This window comes from Ursus arctos, unplaced genomic scaffold (genome assembly GCF_023065955.2).
Source record: "Ursus arctos isolate Adak ecotype North America unplaced genomic scaffold, UrsArc2.0 scaffold_34, whole genome shotgun sequence".
NCBI classification, from domain to species: Eukaryota; Metazoa; Chordata; class Mammalia; order Carnivora; family Ursidae; genus Ursus; species Ursus arctos.
Window position 1 is genome coordinate 2,461,989 of NW_026623030.1, and position 19,176 is coordinate 2,481,164.

General features: G+C 44.3%; 1 protein-coding gene across 3 annotated transcripts in view; it reads right to left on the reverse strand.

Annotated features, from left to right (window-relative positions):
* CABIN1 (calcineurin binding protein 1) overlaps positions 1–19,176 on the reverse strand; it is a 151,405-nt gene that overhangs the window by 131,856 nt on the left and 373 nt on the right. For all 3 annotated transcript variants that reach the window (XM_044379954.3, XM_026487907.4, XM_057305903.1), the window contains exons 2-6: positions 5,823–5,899; positions 5,194–5,286; positions 3,953–4,066; positions 1,167–1,301; positions 93–273 (exon numbers count right to left, since the gene is read on the reverse strand). In XM_044379954.3, the coding sequence (XP_044235889.1) occupies positions 93–273; positions 1,167–1,301; positions 3,953–4,066; positions 5,194–5,286; positions 5,823–5,825 (526 nt within the window). In that variant the 5' untranslated portion in view covers positions 5,826–5,899. The remainder of the gene's footprint in view (positions 1–92; positions 274–1,166; positions 1,302–3,952; positions 4,067–5,193; positions 5,287–5,822; positions 5,900–19,176) is intronic.

A 19,176-nucleotide genomic window follows, 5' to 3' on the forward strand; every position in this document is an offset into this window, starting at 1 on the left:
GTTAACCTGGCCTCCAACTTATCCAAGCTGCCCTCCCTCCTCTGTCCACAAAACACGAGCGCATGGGAGAAAGTCATCAAAGCCCGACTTACTTGTGTAATCGCTGAGGGTGTACAGGACAGTGATGAGGTTGTCCAAGCAGGGCCAGTGGTCAGGATTGCACCGAAGCCCTTCCTCAAAAGCATGGCGAGCCAGGGGGACCCGGATGAGCCTCAGGGCCACATGTCCAATTTTATACCAGAGGTTGACATCCGTGGAGTCCAGCATGACTGCCTGGAAGCAGCACAGAGGGCGCATACGCTCAGTCGGCTCTCTCACTGAGCGGGCGCCCATGGTGACAGGAGGGGCAGAGCACCAACCCAGCCACCCAAGCCGCCCAGAAAAATGGCAAACACATTACATGAACCAATTTATCAAATTCAGAACATCTTCGTGACATAATTTGTCACCCTGAACATCTGTACTCCTTACCTATCTGACAGATAAAGGAAGTGAAAGTACCATTAAAAGAAAACTGGATTTGTGGGGTATTTTTGTGGGACTTAAAAATTTTTATTTAATTTTAAACTGTGGGATTCTAGAAAGATTATGGGCTCTGGAGACAGACCTCAGTTCACACCCCTGCTCCTATACTAATGGCAGCATGATCCCGAGCCTCAGTCCCCTCATCACTAAAATGAAGATAAAGACACCTTCCCTGCAAGATGACATACGGTTAGCGCATGTGTGGAAAGGAGGTTGCATGGTGTCTGGCACCTCAAAGGCGCCCACAGAGCCAGTGACGCTAACACAGAGATCACGGCAATACTGTTAGGAGCAGGTACAGGGTGCCGGGGTCAGGCTGTGGTCTCTGTATCAACTCATTCCATTTCCACAACCGCCCTCTTTCTTACCATGCTCACTATACTGCTGTAGACCTGGAGGCTCGGAAAGAGTAAGCAACTCGACGCGGCCACACGTGCCCTGAGTGGCAGAGTACCAACGCACACACAGGCCCCTGCTCTCTCTGAACGCACTGCTATCAGCTGATGTGGGTCTCAGGGACCACAGCGTGGTGATGCACCACTACAAATTCTTCTTTTTAGCCAACAAGACCACAACCTCACCCTCTCCACCAAGAGCTTTCAAAAACCCCAAGGGGCTAATAAGCATTGCCAAAACCACACCTCCAAGTAGAATTCCATAGCGGTCTCCAGGTCCTCTCGCTGGGCTGCCAGCTGGGCCAAGTTTTTATATGTGGAATATTTCAGCATCAGCCCAGGGTGCTTCAACCCTTCTTTCTCATCACCAGACGGAACTGCCTGTGAACAAAAACAGAGGTCAAGAGTGACACCTAGGCCCTGAAGCCTCAGCAGGCAGTCAGCAGGACACCTGGCTTCCCGGATGACCTCTGCTGCAGGCCCTTGGCCCAGTCTGGTACTACCCTCCATCAGAAAATGAAAGCCCTACACTAGATGTTCTTGGGGGACCCCTCCAGCTCTGAGCACACAGAGAAGGAAAGCTAGATCACCACAAGGCAGTTTGCAGATAGTCTCGGCACCAAAAGAGACAGAGGGAACCCTCCCCATCGCTACGGCCATGCCTGAGAGGTCAAGCTTGGAGCCTGCAGCTGCCCCACAGCAGGCCTGAAGAGGGAGGACAGGGCAGGAGGAGGCCACCTGGGGGCAGTGGTGGGGTCTGGAGGTGGCTAGGCAGCCAACTTACACATCCCTACACATCCCACAGCAAGATGAGCACCGGATTAGGAATCAGGAGGCTGAGCTCCCAACTCTGTAACTCATCACGTAACTGTGGACAAGTCACTTTAACTAAAAAGTTACTGCCCTGAGGACCTCTGTATTACAAGGGCAGTAAATCCTACCCTAAATATCAAAAGTGCAAGCTAAAAGAGCATAGATTATAAACATGTTTTATACAAAAAGCTATTTCACTACAGCTTTTATAAAAACTCTCAGAAAATCCTACAACTTCTAAGACACCACTGATGAGGAAAACTGCTGCTCTAACCACGGGACAAAGTAAAACATTTTCTAACAGAAAAACTCGGTGGCACAAAGAAATTCTTTCCAGGTGCAGCTTCTTATCTCAGCCTTGGCCTGGGACAGGTCACACTCACATGACATTCTTCTTCATGGTCAGAACAGGTAAGACCTGAGGACATGCAACCTTCAGGAAGCACCCCTTGACTAATCCAGGAAATCTACCCTAGCACTCCTAAGGAAGCCTAAAAAGCTCAAATCGAACCTCATTCATTATCTTCTCCTGCCGTCTGGCTTATCCTGCAGAAAGATCCCCAACAACAGGCTGACCACAGCTGGACACCAGGTACCTTCACCGCCCCAGGTACAGAACTGTTCAAAATCCGGTGTAAACCCCTCAACAGAGGCTGTGTGAGTCTCCCTGGGAGACTAGTCAGTGTGCCTCCACACACAAGAGCAGAAGCTCTCATAACTAACCTCCACCTAACCAGCTGGATTCAGCACCATTCTCCACCTTCCGTGACAGACGCGCTGACACCCACGGGAGACAGAGTGCTCACCCCAACAAGCCTCCCCAGGGAAGCTATCCACTTCCTAGGAGTCAGCTGCGTTCCAGGACCTGTTAATGCCAGGTGTTTGTGAGACTATAACTATATAATTTAGTTTAATATTAAGTATACCAATGCAGATGAATGTGAAAAGAAACTTTTCTGTACATTTTCTGTACTTTTCACCTGTTTACGATGACATGTTTTACTTTTATAAGCCAAGGGGAGAGTGCTCCCACAGTCTTTCAAGGCTGAAAGCGATGGAGAGGTGGGCACACCTACGACTACAAGGCCAACCAGCACCCCCGCTCACACGTCTGAGGCCCGCTCCACAACGGTCTGAGGGAAGACGCCCTCCTGAAACACACCCAGCCCCTGGGTGGCTGGGGCTCAGTAAAGTGAGCTCTTTTTCATCTCTGGGCCCTCACTCACTTCCTACTAACGGGGAAGGGGTGCGTCACAATTCCCACAACCCTAATTCCAAGACACTATAACCAGCACTGGAGAATCCTGACATCCACGAGTGAGGGAAGGGATGGACTCCTGTAACCAACACTGAGAACTCAGCGTTCCGTCTCATCTGTGGTAAAAACCATCCAGGGGTGGGGACTCAGATATAAGTGTCTGCCTTCCTCGAGGTGCAGGAGACAACTCAACTGAAGGACTGCATGGAGTCTGTCTGCTTCCTTATTGCATGTCTCTGTGTTTGGTGTTTGGGTACTTGACAACAAAAGCCTTTCCTCTAATGAAACATAATTCTTCCTAAATCAATTTCAAGTTGAGACTCATTCTCAAACTCTAGGCAACATCTCCATGACCCACCCAACTCAGGTTTAACTCACTTGCCACCAGCACGGCCCCCACGCTGGATCACCGGGTCCTGCCCTGCCTGCCCCTCTCTGCCATACCCTATGCCCTCAACATGGCTCTGTGTTGCTCTCCCAGCCCTTTTCTCTGACTGTGTTTTTCAAAAGCCCATGGAGCACCTACAAGGCTTCCTGAGCTCATGGGCTATCACCTAAATGGCATTTGCCAAAATGCGTTGCCAACAGGATCACTAAGGATCAGAAAACCGTGGGTTCCAATCCTGGTTCTAATGCTTCACTATTTGGGTGGCTCTGAGCTATCAACACCTCACTAAGCCTCCATTTCCACAACTCTAAAATGGGGACAGTGGTCCCCACATTCTCGGCAGAGTAGTTGTAAAGAGAATGTAACAAAATAGCTGACACAGAACTCTATTATGCACGAAGAACCACTCTACATGCTTCACTAGATTCCCTCAACCCTCACAGCAATCCAACAAGGCTGACACTCTACAGGTGGGAAAGTTGAGGGGCAGAGAGGAAGTAACATGTCCAAGGTCGCCCAGCTAAGAAGGAGAGGGCAGAGGGCAAGCCCACTGCCTGGCCTGTGGTGCCTCACCTCTCGCAGCAGGCGCGCCTCCAGGAGCTCATGGTAGGCCTTGGCTGACTCCTCAAACCGGTCATGTTTCTGGAGATCCAGGGCCTTGTGATACAAGGCAAAAGCCTCTGCTTCCTGTGAACCAAGACAAGAGATTACAAAGGTTTGTCTTTTTTAAGCCAAAAGTGTATGAAGGGGGGCTATAGTCAAGGCCATGTTAACCGACAGCTGTACTGGAAATAGTCCTAACACTCCAATCTCCCAGGAGCTCATCACTGGGAGAAGAACCCCTCAAGAGTCCCCCGAGAAGACATGAGCAACATAGGCTCAAGTGAGTCTAAGCAACAGCAAAAAACACATTGGCCCAGGAACACAGGAGCAGAGCAATGGCAAGGTTATAAACTCGGCTGGCCTTTTCTGGGTGAAGCTGGGTGAGTAGCCATACCAGCCAGAATAATCCAGAGATTCCTAGAGAATATGGATGGTTTCTATTGCTTTCTACCTGCCACTCTGCCCTAGCCTGATTATTGCTCAGGGAAGGTGACAACCTCCTCTAGGATGGAGGGGGCACTGGCAGGCTGAGCCCCAATGACATCCCTTGAGGACCAAGGACAGCTGACTAGTAGACTTTTGAGAGGGCTCCAGACTGCCTGCATTTCTCCTGTGAAAGGGGAGACACATGTTTATTCCAGGGAAAACAAAGATGGAAACAAGAAGCAAACCACTGCTATACTATGACAGGACTCAAGTGCAGAGATGGATGGAGGGAAGGAATGAGCCAGGCTGAAGTAGAAGTGATGTGAGGCCTCATGGAAGAGAGGAAAGACCAAGAATCTAGAGAGCTAAAGTTGAACCTGGCCCCTCACCAACCTTCAGTGAGACTCCCTCAAGACAGCTCCCCCAAGGGCCTCCTCACACTGGCACGTGAGGGCAAATGCACCAGGAAATCTCAAAGCATCACCTATCTTTAACGTGCTGCCATCCCCTGGGTGTGCCAACTCCGGAAGTGTGCACAGAGAATGGGCTGCACAGAAAGTTAGTCCCCGCTGGACAAGTGGGCCCAGCGGCTGAACCGGCCCAAACACTGGTCACAGGATACAGAATTTCTCTTCAGTGTGACCACGCCCGAGCAAAGCAGGTGTAGCCTGAGATGGAGAGCTAAAATCCCATTAAGTCCTGTGAATGCATTTAAAATGAGGTACCATCTACAGAAATGAAAAGCAGGGTCTACCCGCAGAGGAAGACCACGGATTACATCATACCTGGGCCTCCTTGGTCTGCGTTTTGTGACTTTTAAAGCTTCCTTCGTGATCATCCTCAATCGTAGAGCTGGCATTTAAGGCTGCAATTCGAATCTAAAAACAGGGATTTGAGGGAAGAAAAAAGTTGCTTTTGAGATGTCGCTTGTCTCTTTAACAACCCACAATGAATACAACTCTGCTCCAGCACATAATCTTGTAACTCGAACAGCTATGGCCTCCTCAGAATGTAATGAACAAAAAATGATCATTGAGGACAAAAACGAAAACCAGAACGTGTCCAGAGGGACCATAACAAGCTACTTGAGGAGTGCTTGAGGAGTGTGTCCCGGGTACTATCCACTGCAAAAGGAACACCCACACCCAGCAATGCCAGACACAACAGAAGACCTAGACATCAGAATAACAGACACTAACAAAACATGTTAACTGTGTACCTTTCTCGCAACTGTGCTGAGGCCCGGCGAGCCACTCCAACAGAAGGCCAAACATCCTTACCCTCAACTGCACCAACAGCTCTCCCAGGAAGAAGGCTGCCCCATACTCAGTGTCACCCAGGAAAAGGCCCCTCCCCCCAGGAGTGAAGCAACAAAAGAACACTGACCAGCAAACAGGCAAGCACCAGTCCTTACCATACTCAGAGAGCTTCAGTGCTGCCACTGAGCACCGCTTCCCATCACTGGCAGGGGCTGTGCTGGGCCACAATCTCCTAGACAGGAAACAGGAGAGACTGAGAGAGGGCCCAGGAAAAGCCAGAACATCACAGTTCCAGGGGCCCACCACAAAGCAGTCCCCAAACCAAGGGCCTACCCAGCTCTAAGCACATAGACCGGTGAGCAACTGCCTCAGGACGGATGTGTGATCTGTCACCCAGGTCCTGTGGCCAGAGCTTCTGCCCTAGCCAGGCAAGACACCAGGCACTGAAGAGTCAGACCAATTCCTGCCCCCAGGGCTTACTGCTCAGCAGAGGAAAGAGACCTATAAAGCTATTTTTTTCAATAACTGAATAAAATGAAGAGAAACCAAGGCAACATCTATGAATGGAAAACAATTCACTTGAAGGGATCCAGGACAGTGAGGGAGGCAGCCTTCATGGTAAGCCCTGGGAAATAGAGAGAGCGCTCCAGTAGGGAATGGTGAAACAAAGAGGAAGGGGGTGTGTGGTGTGATGGGGAACGTGGACACACACAGGTGCCAACACAGCCCGTGGCCAGGCCTTAGAGCAGAGATGGGAATGGGGGATGGAAGGGTGCCGGGCCAGGGAACTGGGAATGTCATCCTGCAGGCAACAGGGGAGCCACGGAAGTGTTCGGGAAAACAAAATTTTAGAAATATAAGGGAAAAAATATTAGAGGTAGGCAGACCAGTATGAAGTCTGCAAAGAAAGACGGGATTGGTGAGGATATGGAGAAATTAGAACTTCATATGTTACTGACACGAAGGCAAAGTGTGCAGCCGCTGTGGAAACAAGTCTGGTAGTTGCTCAAAATGTTAAACACGGAGTTACCGTATGACCCAGAAATTCCACTCCTAGGTATCTACTCAAGAGAAATGAAAACATATGTCCACACCAAACCTGGTTCAAGAATGTTCATAGCACCATTATTCATAACAGCTTCAAGGTGGAAACAACCTAACGTCTGTCAACTAATGAATGGATAAATAAAATGTGGTATGTTGACACAATGGATTATTCTTCAGTCATAAAATAGACTAAAGTATGGACAAATGCTACAACATGGATGAACCTTGATGCTAAATGAAAGAAGCCAGTCACAAAAGGCCACGTATTGTCTGATTCCATTTATATGCAATGTCCAGAATAGGCAAATCTATAGAAAGTAGATAGTGGGCTGTGGGAGAGGGACAATTGGGGAGTGACAACTAATAGGTACTACTAACAGGTAGGTTTCTAGGGTGATGAAAATGTTCTAAAGTTGGTTGTGGTGATAATTCCACAACTCTGTGAATACACTGAAAACCACTGCCTTACACACCCCACATAAGTGAACTATATGGTATGTGAATTACATGCCGTTATTAAACTAAGCCAGGAACCTGGATGGGGCAGTAGACAGAAGGGACACACTCCAGGGGGAAGACTCATAGGACTCGGGACCTGGGAGGCTGGAGGGAGCAGAGGTGTTCTGGATAACATCAAAGATTCTGGCCTGAGGGGTCGGGACAGGGAGGTGGCACCCCCCAAACAAGCCAGATATCTCAGGAAGAGGAGTCAGAGAAAGTTCCATCTGAGAGGCTGGCAGAAGGCTCTGGAAGGGCCCAGCAGGCAGTGGGAGTAAGCCTGGGCATACAGACTGAATGCATGCTCCACCCAGATAACATGAATTGACAGCTACTGTTGCCAACGTCACTGCAGCAATGATTTCTAGCAAGGCTTCCACATGGGCTCTGAGTTCTCCAAGCATTCTTAGAAGAAAGGAAGGACAGTCTTTTCACAGACAAGGAAGACTCAAACCTCCCTTAGGCTAATAGCTATTTTATCTCCTGGGTTCTACATCTAAGAAAAAAGAATGTTGCTGCCCAGTCTGGAAACTTCTGCTTCACCATAAGCTATACCATGATGGACACTGTGACCACCATACAATAAGAAAAAAAAAAGAGAGAAGGAAAAGTAGAAACTATACGATTAAAACTCTGGATCTAGACTATCATTTTAAAAATACACATTGACAGAGGAACCAATAAAGAAGATGTGATACACACACACACACACACACACACACACACACTGGAATATTACTCAGCCATCAAAAAACTGAAATCTTGCCATTTACAATGACGTGGATAGAACTAGAGGGTATAATACTAAGCGAAATAAGTCAATCAGAGAAAGAATTATCATATGATCTCACTCATATGTGGAATATAGGAAACAAAACAGAGGATCATAGGGGAAAGGAGGGAAAAATAAAACAAGACGAAATCAGAGAGGGAGACAAACCATAAGAGTGTCTTTATCATAGGAAACAAACTGAGGGTTGCTGGAGGGGAGAGGGGTGGGGGATGGGGTAACTGGGTGATAGACATTAAGGAGGGCACGTGCTGTAATGAGCACTGGGTGTTATATAAGACTGATGAATCACTGAACTGTATCTCTGAAACAAATAATACACAATATGTTAATTAACTGAATTTATGGGATGCCTGGGTGGCTCAGTCAGTTAAGCAGCTACCTTCAGCTCAGGTCATGATCTCAGGGTCCTGGGATCAAACCCCGCATCGGGCTCCCTGCTCAGTAGGGAGTCTGCTTCTCCTTCTGCCCCTCCCCACCACTCGTGCTCGCTCTCTCTCTTAAATTAAAAAATAGGGGCGCCTAGGGTGGCACAGCGGTTAAGCATCTGCCTTCGGCTCAGGGCATGATCCCAGTGTTCTGGGATCGAGCCCCACATCAGGCTCCTCCGCTATGAGCCTGCTTCTTCCTCTCCCACTCCCCCTGCTTGTGTTCCCTCTCTCGCTGACTGTCTCTATCTCTGTCGAATAAATAAATAAAATCTTTAAAAAAAAAATTAAAAAATAAATAAAAAATCTTTTTAAAAAATTAATTGAATTTAAATTTAAAAAATTTTTTAAAAGCTTTGTCTGCAAAAAAAGAAAAAACAAAACAGACATACATAGGGGACGCCTGGGTGGCATAGTCGGTTAAGCATCCAACTCTTCGTTTCAGCTCAGGTCTGATCTCAGGGTCGTGAGCTCAAGCCCTGCGTCAGGCTCCTCACTCAGCACAGAGTCTGCTTGAGTTTCTCTCTCCCTCTGCCCTCCCCCCCACTTTCTCTCAGATAAATAAATAAATCTTTAGAAAAAGAAAAAAGAACATACAGAGACAATAACAAGCACTGGCAAGGATGTAGAGAAACTGGAACCCTCATGCACTGCTGTGGAAAACAGTATCGTGGTTCCTCAAAAACTTCAACATCAGGTTATCTTATAACCCAGCATTTCCACTTCTGGGCATATACCCAAAAGACCTGAAAGCAGGGGCACACAATTATACATAGGGGTAAAGAGTGCAGGAGAGAAATCGTAGGGTGGCACTGATACCTAAGCATGGGCCTCCCAACCAGCTCTCCACAGGGCAGGTGCTAGCCCCAGGTCACAGCAAGTCTTCCCAGATGCCACCCGAATCCTCACGGAGAAGAAAATAAGAGGAGGACCCAGGGATGACTGAGAGATCAGGTCTCTGTGTGGCAGCAGCAGGACACACATCGATAGGTGGGAGAACACCCATACAGCCATCATGCCCGGGCAACCTACTCCTGAAGAAGGAGAGCTTACCTGTTCCTGCCTCAGCAGCACCTTGCAGGAACGCACCCAACAACCACTGGGATTGTGCTAGATGGGCCAGTGCCTTCCCCTGGGGCTTCTGTGTCACCCAGGAGCAGAATGGGTACAGGTCCCATTTCAGAGTTGACAGGAAATACCTCCTCAGGACAGACTGAATGAAAGATGACCAGCTAAGTCGGAGGGGAAAAACAGTGAGCTCCAAGTCAAGAGAGAGGTTTCTGGCCCCACTTGCTGCCCAAGTCCCTGTCTACCCCTCTGCTTCACCTGCCTCCGTAAAGAAAGCCCCTAGACTCCTTGAAACAAAAGCTCCCTGGGCACTATGATCAGGGCCAGAAGACGCTCACAGAGCCCACGGTGCTGAAGAGAAAAACTTTCAGGCTTCCTAATTCTTTAGAAACTGTTCCATGTTAAAACTCAAGCTAATTGTCCCCACTGAAAAGGGCTCCTGTGCTAGCTTTAATGAAATCTAAAAATACAGTATTCCACTCCTCTCCCACCATAGTCCATCCCAGACACTTCCAAGGCACTTTTGTGTTATCTCAGCTAAACTCAAAACAGCCTCTGGGAAGAGTACTGGGCTTAAAGTCATATTTTTGTCCCTCTTTAGCATTGCGACTTTGGGCAGGTCAGCCAGGCCCCTTAAGCCTCAGCCTAATCTGCAAAATGGGTATGATAATGCTTATCTCATAAGGCTGGCAGTTGGGAGGGCTGGACACAGATACATACTAGAACTGAGGCATACTTGTAAGTGTCCACATAACATTTGAAGAGGAACCTAAAAAATGATCCTCCCAACGACTCATCATGTACGTTAGTCCCATGAGACCAGGATCCCCTCTGCCACAGGTCCTCAATTCTATCCTATAATTACCACTCTTCCTCAGCTCCCTCAATTCCCAGCAGCAAAATAAAGAATGAGCCAGAATACTGTACTCTAACACACACTGAGAGGACTATAGAGACTCTAACATGGACTGTATTATCCCCTGTACTTTTGCCAAAATAGTACATAGCAATAACTATCTTGAAACTGACCCTGGATTTTTAAATATCAATACATATAAGAATTTTTACCTAAGACATAGAAATAAAACAGCTTTTCAAATCTGAAAATCTTGCACTCACTTAATACAGCAAGAACAGGTTCTTACTAAATTTCCTCTACATACTCTCACCCTTGCCCTGGAATTACCCTGGGTCTCTCCCACCCACCAGCCTGTAAGCTCCTAAATAGTCCTGTCTTATTCATCTTTGCACTTCCATGTCTGGCTCAAAACAGGTGCTCCAGGAAGGAAGGGATAAACAAGCAGATGAGTGGTATCGAGGCAGCTTGTCTATTTTAGTGGGACACATATTTAATTTCTCAGTCAAATCTTTCTCTAAGACCAGCATCTCTCATTCACAGGATACCCCTTGTATGACAAGCCAAGTTGCAGAAGCCATGCAGAAGAACAGCTCGCTGATGGCTTTGGTGACACTGTGAACTATGACATTCCCAAGTGAAGAGACACACTCCCATCTCAACTCAAATGGGACTTCATCCAGGAGCTTCCCTGACCCCGGCCCCTCTGCTGTGGCCCCACTGCACATGATCGTCACACACCGTGTTCTCCATTAATAACAGAAACATGAAGACTTCTAGAAAACAGAAGTGGGGGGCGCCTGGGTGGCTCAGCCACTAAGTGTCTGCCTTCGGCTCAGGTCATCATCCTAGGGTCCTGGGATCAAGCCCTGCATCGGGCTCCCTGTTCAGCGGGAAGCCTGCTTCTCCCTCTCACATGCCCCTTGCTTGTGTTCCCTCTCTTGCTGTCTCTCTCTGTCAAACAAATAAATAAATAAAATCTTGAAAGAAAGAAAGAAAGAAAGAAAGAAAGAAAGAAAGAAAGAAAGAAAGAAAGGAAGAAAGAAAAAAAGGAAGGAAGGAAACAGGAATAGGGGCACCTGGGTGATGCATCGGTTAAGCGTCTGACTCTTGGTTTCAGCTCAGGTCATGATCTCAGGGTCATGAGATCAATCGAGCCTGGCATCGGGATCCACGTTCAGCACAAAGTCTGCTCGAGATTATCTCTTCCTCTCTCTCTGCACCTCCCACTCATGCATACACTCTCTCTCTAAAATAAATAAATAGGGGCGCCTGGGTGGCACAGTGGTTAAGCGTCTGCCTTTGGCTCAGGGCGTGATCCTGGCATTATGGGATCGAGCCGCACATCAGGCTCCTCTGCTATGAGCCTGCTTCTTCCTCTCCCACTCCCCCTGCTTGTGTTCCATCTCTCGCTGGCTGTCTCTATCTCTGTCGAATAAATAAATAAAATCTTTTTTAAAATAAATAAATAAATAAATAAATCTAAAAAAAAAAGAAAAAAGAAAACCAGTAATAAAAGGAAACTTCCTCAATCTGATAAAAGGCATTTACCAAAAAAAGCTACAGCCAACATCATAATTTTTTAAAAGATTTTATTTATTTATTTAGTTATTTATTTATTGAGAGAGACAGGCAGACAGACAGACAGAGAGAGGGAGAGAGAGCCGGTGGAGGGGCAGAAGGAGAGGGAGAGAATCTCGAGCAGACTCCATGCTGAGTGCGGAGCCTGATGCAGGGCTCAATCTCACAACCTTGAGATCATGACCCAACCCGAAATTAAGAATCGGATGCTTAACCCACTTGAGCCACCCAGGCCCCCCTACAGCTAACATCATAATTAACCGTAAAAGACTGAATGCTTTCCCCCCTAGATAAGGAACAAGGCAAGGCTGTCCACTCTCATCACTCCTATTCAACAGTGTACTCGAAGTCCTAGCCACTAAAATAAAGGAAGAAAAAGAAATAAAAGCAAAGAGATTAGAAAAGAAGAAATGAAACTGCTCATATTCACAAATGACATAATTGTCTACATAGACAATCCCAAAGAACCTACAAAATAAAGCCCTAGATGAGTATTGCAAAGCCACAAGGTAAAGGTCAACACCCAAAAAAGTGACTGTATTTCTATATACTAGCAACAACTGGAGTTCAAAATTGAAAAAAAATATGTCATTTATAATAGTTCCAAAAAAATAAACTACTTAGGTATAAATCCAAAAAAATACATACAGAGTCTATATTCTGAAATTTGGAAAACGATGAAAAAATTCAAAGAAGACCTAAATAAATGGAAAGACATCATATTCTTCGACTGAAAGACTCAACCTACTAAAGATGTCAATTCTTCCCAAAGGGATATATAGATTTAATCCAATTCCAACCAAAATCACAGCAGCGTTTTTTGTAGTTATAGACAAGCTGACTCTAAAATTTAGTTTTTTTAGTTATAGACAAGTTGACACCTGGGTGGCTCAGTCAGTTGAGAGTCCCAACTCTTGATTTCAGCTCAGGTCATGATCTCAGGGTCTTGAGATCAAAGCCCCTTGTCGGGCTCCACACTCAGCACTGAGTCTGCCTGAGATTCTCTCCTTCTCCCTCCACCCCTCCCCCCACCCACGCTCTCACGCTCACTCTCTAAAATAAATAAATAAAATCTTTTTTTTTTTTAAAGAATATACACCAAATAATACAGCAAGCAACTCTATGAAACAAAACACACAGGAGATGCAAGGACACATAAATAAAAACACACCAATAACAAGAGACTTTCATTCACCACTGTCAGTATAAGACAGGTCAAATGGAGAAAAAAATAAGGAGACAGAAGATCTAAACAACAAAATGATTACAGGAAAACTTACAGATGCATACCACTCTATACTCTGCTAATAGAGACTACACGTTCTCCGGAGCTTACACCATATTCACAAAACAATCAAGCATACGTTAAGTCACAAAGAAAACATCTTCTATAAAAATATTTTTAAAAATCTCTGATCACAATACATTAAAGCCAGAATTTACTAACAGTACCACTGCCATCACCACCACCACCACCAACAGAAGACATGTGCTTCTATTTAAAAATTTAAGTACCTCCTACTAACAACTTCAGGAAATGCAGCTGAAATTGGAGAAATGTAAAGAAATGCTAACAATGAGGAGGGGGTAGGGGATTGGGATAGGCCGGTGATGGGTATTAAGGAGGGCACGTATTGCATGGAGCACTGGGTGTTATACGCAAACAATCATGGAACATTACATCAAAAACTAGGGATACACTGTATGGTGACTAACATAACTAAAAACTAAAAAAAAAAATACTAACAATGAAAACACAAATACTCATACCTGTGAAAATTCAACAAAATCATCTAACGGGGGAAATCGTATGATTATCCCCATAGAAAAGAAAGCCTTTGACGAAATTCAACACCCCCTCATGATAAAAAGCACTCAAAAAAATAGGAATTAAGTAATACCTTCTTATATACCTTAGTCCTAAAGCTAAAATCTTATTTAATAAACACTAGAAGCAGTTCCACTAATATCAGGAACAAAGCAAGGATGCCCTTATGTCTGCTACTATCCGTCACTAAGCGTATTGGCAATGCCATTAGAAAAGGGAAACCAATTAGAGGTATAAGAATGAGTAAAGAAGAAGGAAAACAATCATTAATTTCATACAATATAACAGAATACCTGAAAAACCCCAAAATCAATGATAAAACTTAAAAGAACTCAATGAAGTAGCACGATACAAAAGTAACAATACACGAGTCAACAGCGTTCACATAAACAAAAAATAAACCAAAAATTATGATAGAGAAAAGTCCTGTTAGTAACAGCAACAAAGATGATTAAATATTTAGAAATAAAGTTAACAAGAAATGTGCAACCTACGCAAGGAAAATTTTAAAATATTACCAAAAGATACAAAAGTAAAGTTGAACAAATGGAAAGACATCCTCCGTTCCTGGAGAGGATTCAACATTATAAAGATGTCAGTTCTCCCTAAGTTAATTTATAAAATGAATGCAATGCAAATAAAAATACCAACAAGATACTAGACAAGCTGATACTAAAGTTCATATGGAAAAACAAAAATGCAAAAATCGCTAGGAAAACAGTGAAGAAGAAAAGCTACAAGAGGGGATGAGCCCCACCACACATTAAAGCATACTATATAAAGCTAAGTACTTAAAACTGTGGTACTAGCACACGCATAGATAGAGAGACCATGTCCAGAATTAGACTCGAGTATATATGAAAATGTAAAATATGACAAAGGTGGTATCTCAGATCACTGGAGCCAAAATGAACATTGTAACAAGAGTTGCCGGGAAAAATTGGTAGCCATTTGGAAAAAGATAAAGTTAGATCCTTAACTCACACCATATACATAAATAAACTCCAAATGGATTAGGGATCTAAATGAAAACAAAAGGAACCAGACAAATACTAGAAAAAAACATGGATGAATTCCTCTTAAACTCTGTATATGGAAAGACTTTCTCATGATCTAAAATCCAGAGGCAGAAAAAAAAAAAAAGATTATAAATTTAACTTCATAAAAATGTTTTGAATTTTGCATGACAAAAACATCAGCACAAGGAACAAAAGCAAAAATAAGCAAGTGGGACTACAATAAACTAAAAAGCTTCCAGACAGGAAAAGAAACAATCAACAAAATGAAAAGACAACTTACGGAAGAGGAAAAATATTTGCAAACCATATATCTGATCAGGGTTTACATCCAAAATATATAGAACTCATACAATTCAATAGCAAAAAAAACAAAAAAAAACAAAAAAAAAACCCAAATAATCCAATTTAAAAATGGGCAAAGCACCTGATTATACATTTTTCCAAAGAAAATAAAATAATGGGCAACAGGTCCGTGAAGAGGTGCGCACCACTAATTATAAGAGAAATGCAAATCAAAACCACAATGAGTTATCATCTCATGAACCTGTTAGAAAGGCTAACACCAGGGGCGCCTGGGTGGCTCAGTCATTTAGTGTCTGCCTTCAGCTCAGGTCATGATCCCAGGGTCCTGGGATTGAGCCCCGCATTGGGCTCCCTGCTCCCTGCTCAGCAGGAAGCCTGCTTCTCCCTGTCACACTCCCCTTGCTTGTGTTCCCTCTCTCACTGTCTCTCTCTGTCAAATAAATAAATAAAATCTTTTAAAAAAAATGAATAAGATCTCTATGAACACGTAAGGGTGAACTTCAAGACATATTTTTAAGTGGAAAAAACAGGGTCGCCTGGGTGGCTCAGCCGTTAAGCCTCTGCCTTCGGCTCAGGTCATGATCCCAGGGTCCTGGGATCCAGCCTGGCATCAGGCTCCCTGTCAGCAGGAAGCCTGCTTCTCCCTCTCCCCCTGCTGGTGTTCCCTCTCTCACTGTGTCTCTCTCTGTCCAATAAATAAATAAAATCTTTAAAAAAATAAAAAAAGTGGAGTATTAAAGTCTCATTATTAAAAAAAAAGAAAAAAGAAAAAACTAACACAATTATCTATAGCATGCCATTTTTCATATACAAAAGAAGAGGATATAAGAAAATATACAACCACTTATTCATTTGTGCAAAAGAAAGGATAATCCAGACACCAAAGAGATCAGTTAGCTGCCAGGGATGAGTGGGAAAGGGGTGAAAGGTAAGGGAGACCAGGAACAGGGTGGCAGGGGTGGGGGAGGGAGTGACACTTCCCTGAGTATACCTTTGTTACAGTTCTTACTCTTAAAACCAGTCATGTTTACCAGTCAAAAAATAATTAAAACCAACTGAGATCTAGGGGGAGCCCAAAATGGAATATAAAGGTTAACAATGAACCTACTGTACTACAATTACATAACCACACTGTGGGGTATGAGGAAGAAAAGAACGAACCTAAGTAATTGTGGAGAACAGTATCTTGATTGTATATGTAAGGCTAAAGACAACAAGAATTGTGACTCCAGGTTTGGGGCAGAGAGAACACAAGATGAGTTTGGAGCATCTTAAGGTGCCAGAAAATAAGTAAATGCTCCAAAAAATGATAAGGATTTGTCAAGAGGACACAGCAGCTAACCTGAAGGAGATCCCGAACAAACAAAGCCAGAACAGTGAACAACAAAATAATGGTAACATCAGATTTTAACCCATGGAATAAAATGAATATCTATGGGGCCCATACTAATATAAATAAATGAGAGAAGGGATAGCTCTTCCTTTAATTGAATTTGAATTAATAAATGTAGAAGGAGAGAGAGAAATAGGTAATTACCTTGAGGCAAACACCACAGAGACCCACAGGTGGATGCTAACTAAGTCAGTGGGCATAAATTTGTGAGAACCAGAATTCCCATCCTTCCAAAGTATTTCCCCCAAGATGCTTACTAAAGGGAAAGATAGTAACTTTATAGTATAGAAACCTGGCAGACACCAACTAAACCAAGCAATGAAGATAAATATCACCAGTAACAAGACATATCAGCATCTTGAACTCTTTGATATGATACACCTAGGACGACACAATGTTTGTGTTATTCTGGCCAAAAATGCATAACCTCACATGAATTATGAGAAAACATTAGACAAATCCAAGTTGAGGGATATTAGACAAAATAACTGATCAGTACTCTTGAAAAATATAAGGCTAAGAAAAAACTATGTGATCGTTAAAGACTAAGGAGACTAAGGAGCAATAACTAAATGCAATATGGTAAGTTAGAATCAGAGTGGAAACTAGAACATTGTGCGAAACTGGTCAAATTCAAACTAGGTTTACAACTGAGTTAATAATATTGTATCAATATTAGTTCCCTGTTCTTGATAGTTGCATTATGATTCTATAAGATGTTAACATTAGGAGGAACAGGGGGCACCCGGGTGGCTCAGTTGGTTAAGTGACTGCCTTCAGCTCAGGTCATGATCCTGGAGTCCTAGGATCACGTCCCGCATCGGGCTTCCTGCTCGGTAGGGAGTCTGCTTCTCCCTCTGACCCTGGCTCCTCTCATGCTCTCTCTCTCTCTCTCTCAAATAAATAAATAAAATCTTAAAAAAAAAAAAACATTAGGAGAAGCAGGGTGAGGGACATGAGGAAACTGTTTTATGGTTGCAACTTTTCTCTAAATCTAGAATTAGTTTAAAATAAACAGCTTAAAAAAATAGCCACTTGAGCACTTGAAATTATGTATTCATCATCTCTAAGGAACGTGAGGATGGGGACCATGTCTGTATTATTCACCATAAACCCCAGACACCCACTAAAAGGAGCCCCCCCCCCAAAAAAGCAGCTATTGAATAAAGAAAAAAATATATATTCATTTCTCAGACTCCCAGCCCAGCAATCATATTATCCTAGAATAGCACATTCAGGAGTTTAATGTCACAAATTTCTAAACCCTTTAGACCATGGTTTCCATGGCCTTAAGAACACACGATAAAGAACAGCACACTTGAAGCACCTCAGCACCTTGACCCAGTCAGTGATAAGCGGTGGTGTTTCCTGACAGGCTCTGGCGTCTGAGTCAGGAAGCTTAGATTTTAGGCCGAGCTGTGGTACTTCCTGGCTGTGTGGTTACCTTGGCATAAGAGACCCCTCTCTGAGTCTCAGCTTCCTCTATCCTATCAGGTTTGGGGCTAGGTTAGGGGTCAGCAAGCTACCAGCCTACCATTTTTGCACAGCGTAGGAGCAAAGAATGCTTTTGATTTTTTTTTTTCTTTTAAGATTTTGTTTATTTATTTGAGAGAGAGACACACAGAGCACAAGCCAGGAGGAGAGGGAGAAGCAGGCTGAGCAGAGAGCCTGACTCAGGGCTCAATCCCAGGACCCTGGGATCATGTCCTAAGCCAAAGGCAGACACTTAACCAACTGAGTCACCCAGGCACCCCGGTTTTAACATTTTTAAATGGATGAAAAAAATTGTCACACATGGAAATTACATAAAAATTACATAAGATTCAAATTTCAGTGTCCATAAATAAAATTTTACTGGAACACTGCCACTCGCTTACCTATTGTCTCTGCCTGTATCCACTGTACAATGCCAGGACTGAGTAGACAGAGTAGGGCCCCTAAGCCTAAAATACTATTATAAACATGCTTATTATATAAACAACATACTATGATATCATAATCATATTAATAAGTATTATTACACTTACAATATAAGTTTGCCGACTTCTAAAGGAGACCACTCAAAGGATATCTGAGTTCTAACCACAGTTATGGATCCCACAGAAGGAACTTTAGTTGCATGAAACCCTAAGTCCCACAGTTATGACCCACAGACCAACCCATAGTAACCCAGGCCCCAAAGCATTCAGGGGCTCCAAAATCACTTGTGCGGACACCTCAGTGTGTCAGTAGGCTCTATCTACCTGGGGTCGTTGTCGTCATCGTCCTCCTCATCCTTCTCCCCTCTCCCCTCCGCCCCCCCACCCTTCCTCGGGGCAGTGCACTTAAGATTTTCAGTTTAGGAGCTCCTGGCTGCCTCAGTCGGTACAGCATGCAACTCTTCATCTCTAGGTTATAAGTTCAAGCCCCACACTGGGTGTAGAGATTACCTAAAAATAAAATCTTTAAAAAATATTTTTTTTTTCAGTCTAGACTTGAGCGGACTCATTAGTTAGTTGGCTGACTTTGCACAAGACCCTTCACTTCGTCTGGGCCTCAGTTTCCACCCGTATAAATGGCGCTAATAACAGCACTCACCTAGCAGGGCTGCTGTGAAGGTGAAGTGGAAAGGACGTTAAGTGAAGTAAAGGGTTAGCACCGGGCTCAGCACCCGACAGACACAGAATCAATGGTGGCTCCTGCTGCTGTCACCGAGAAC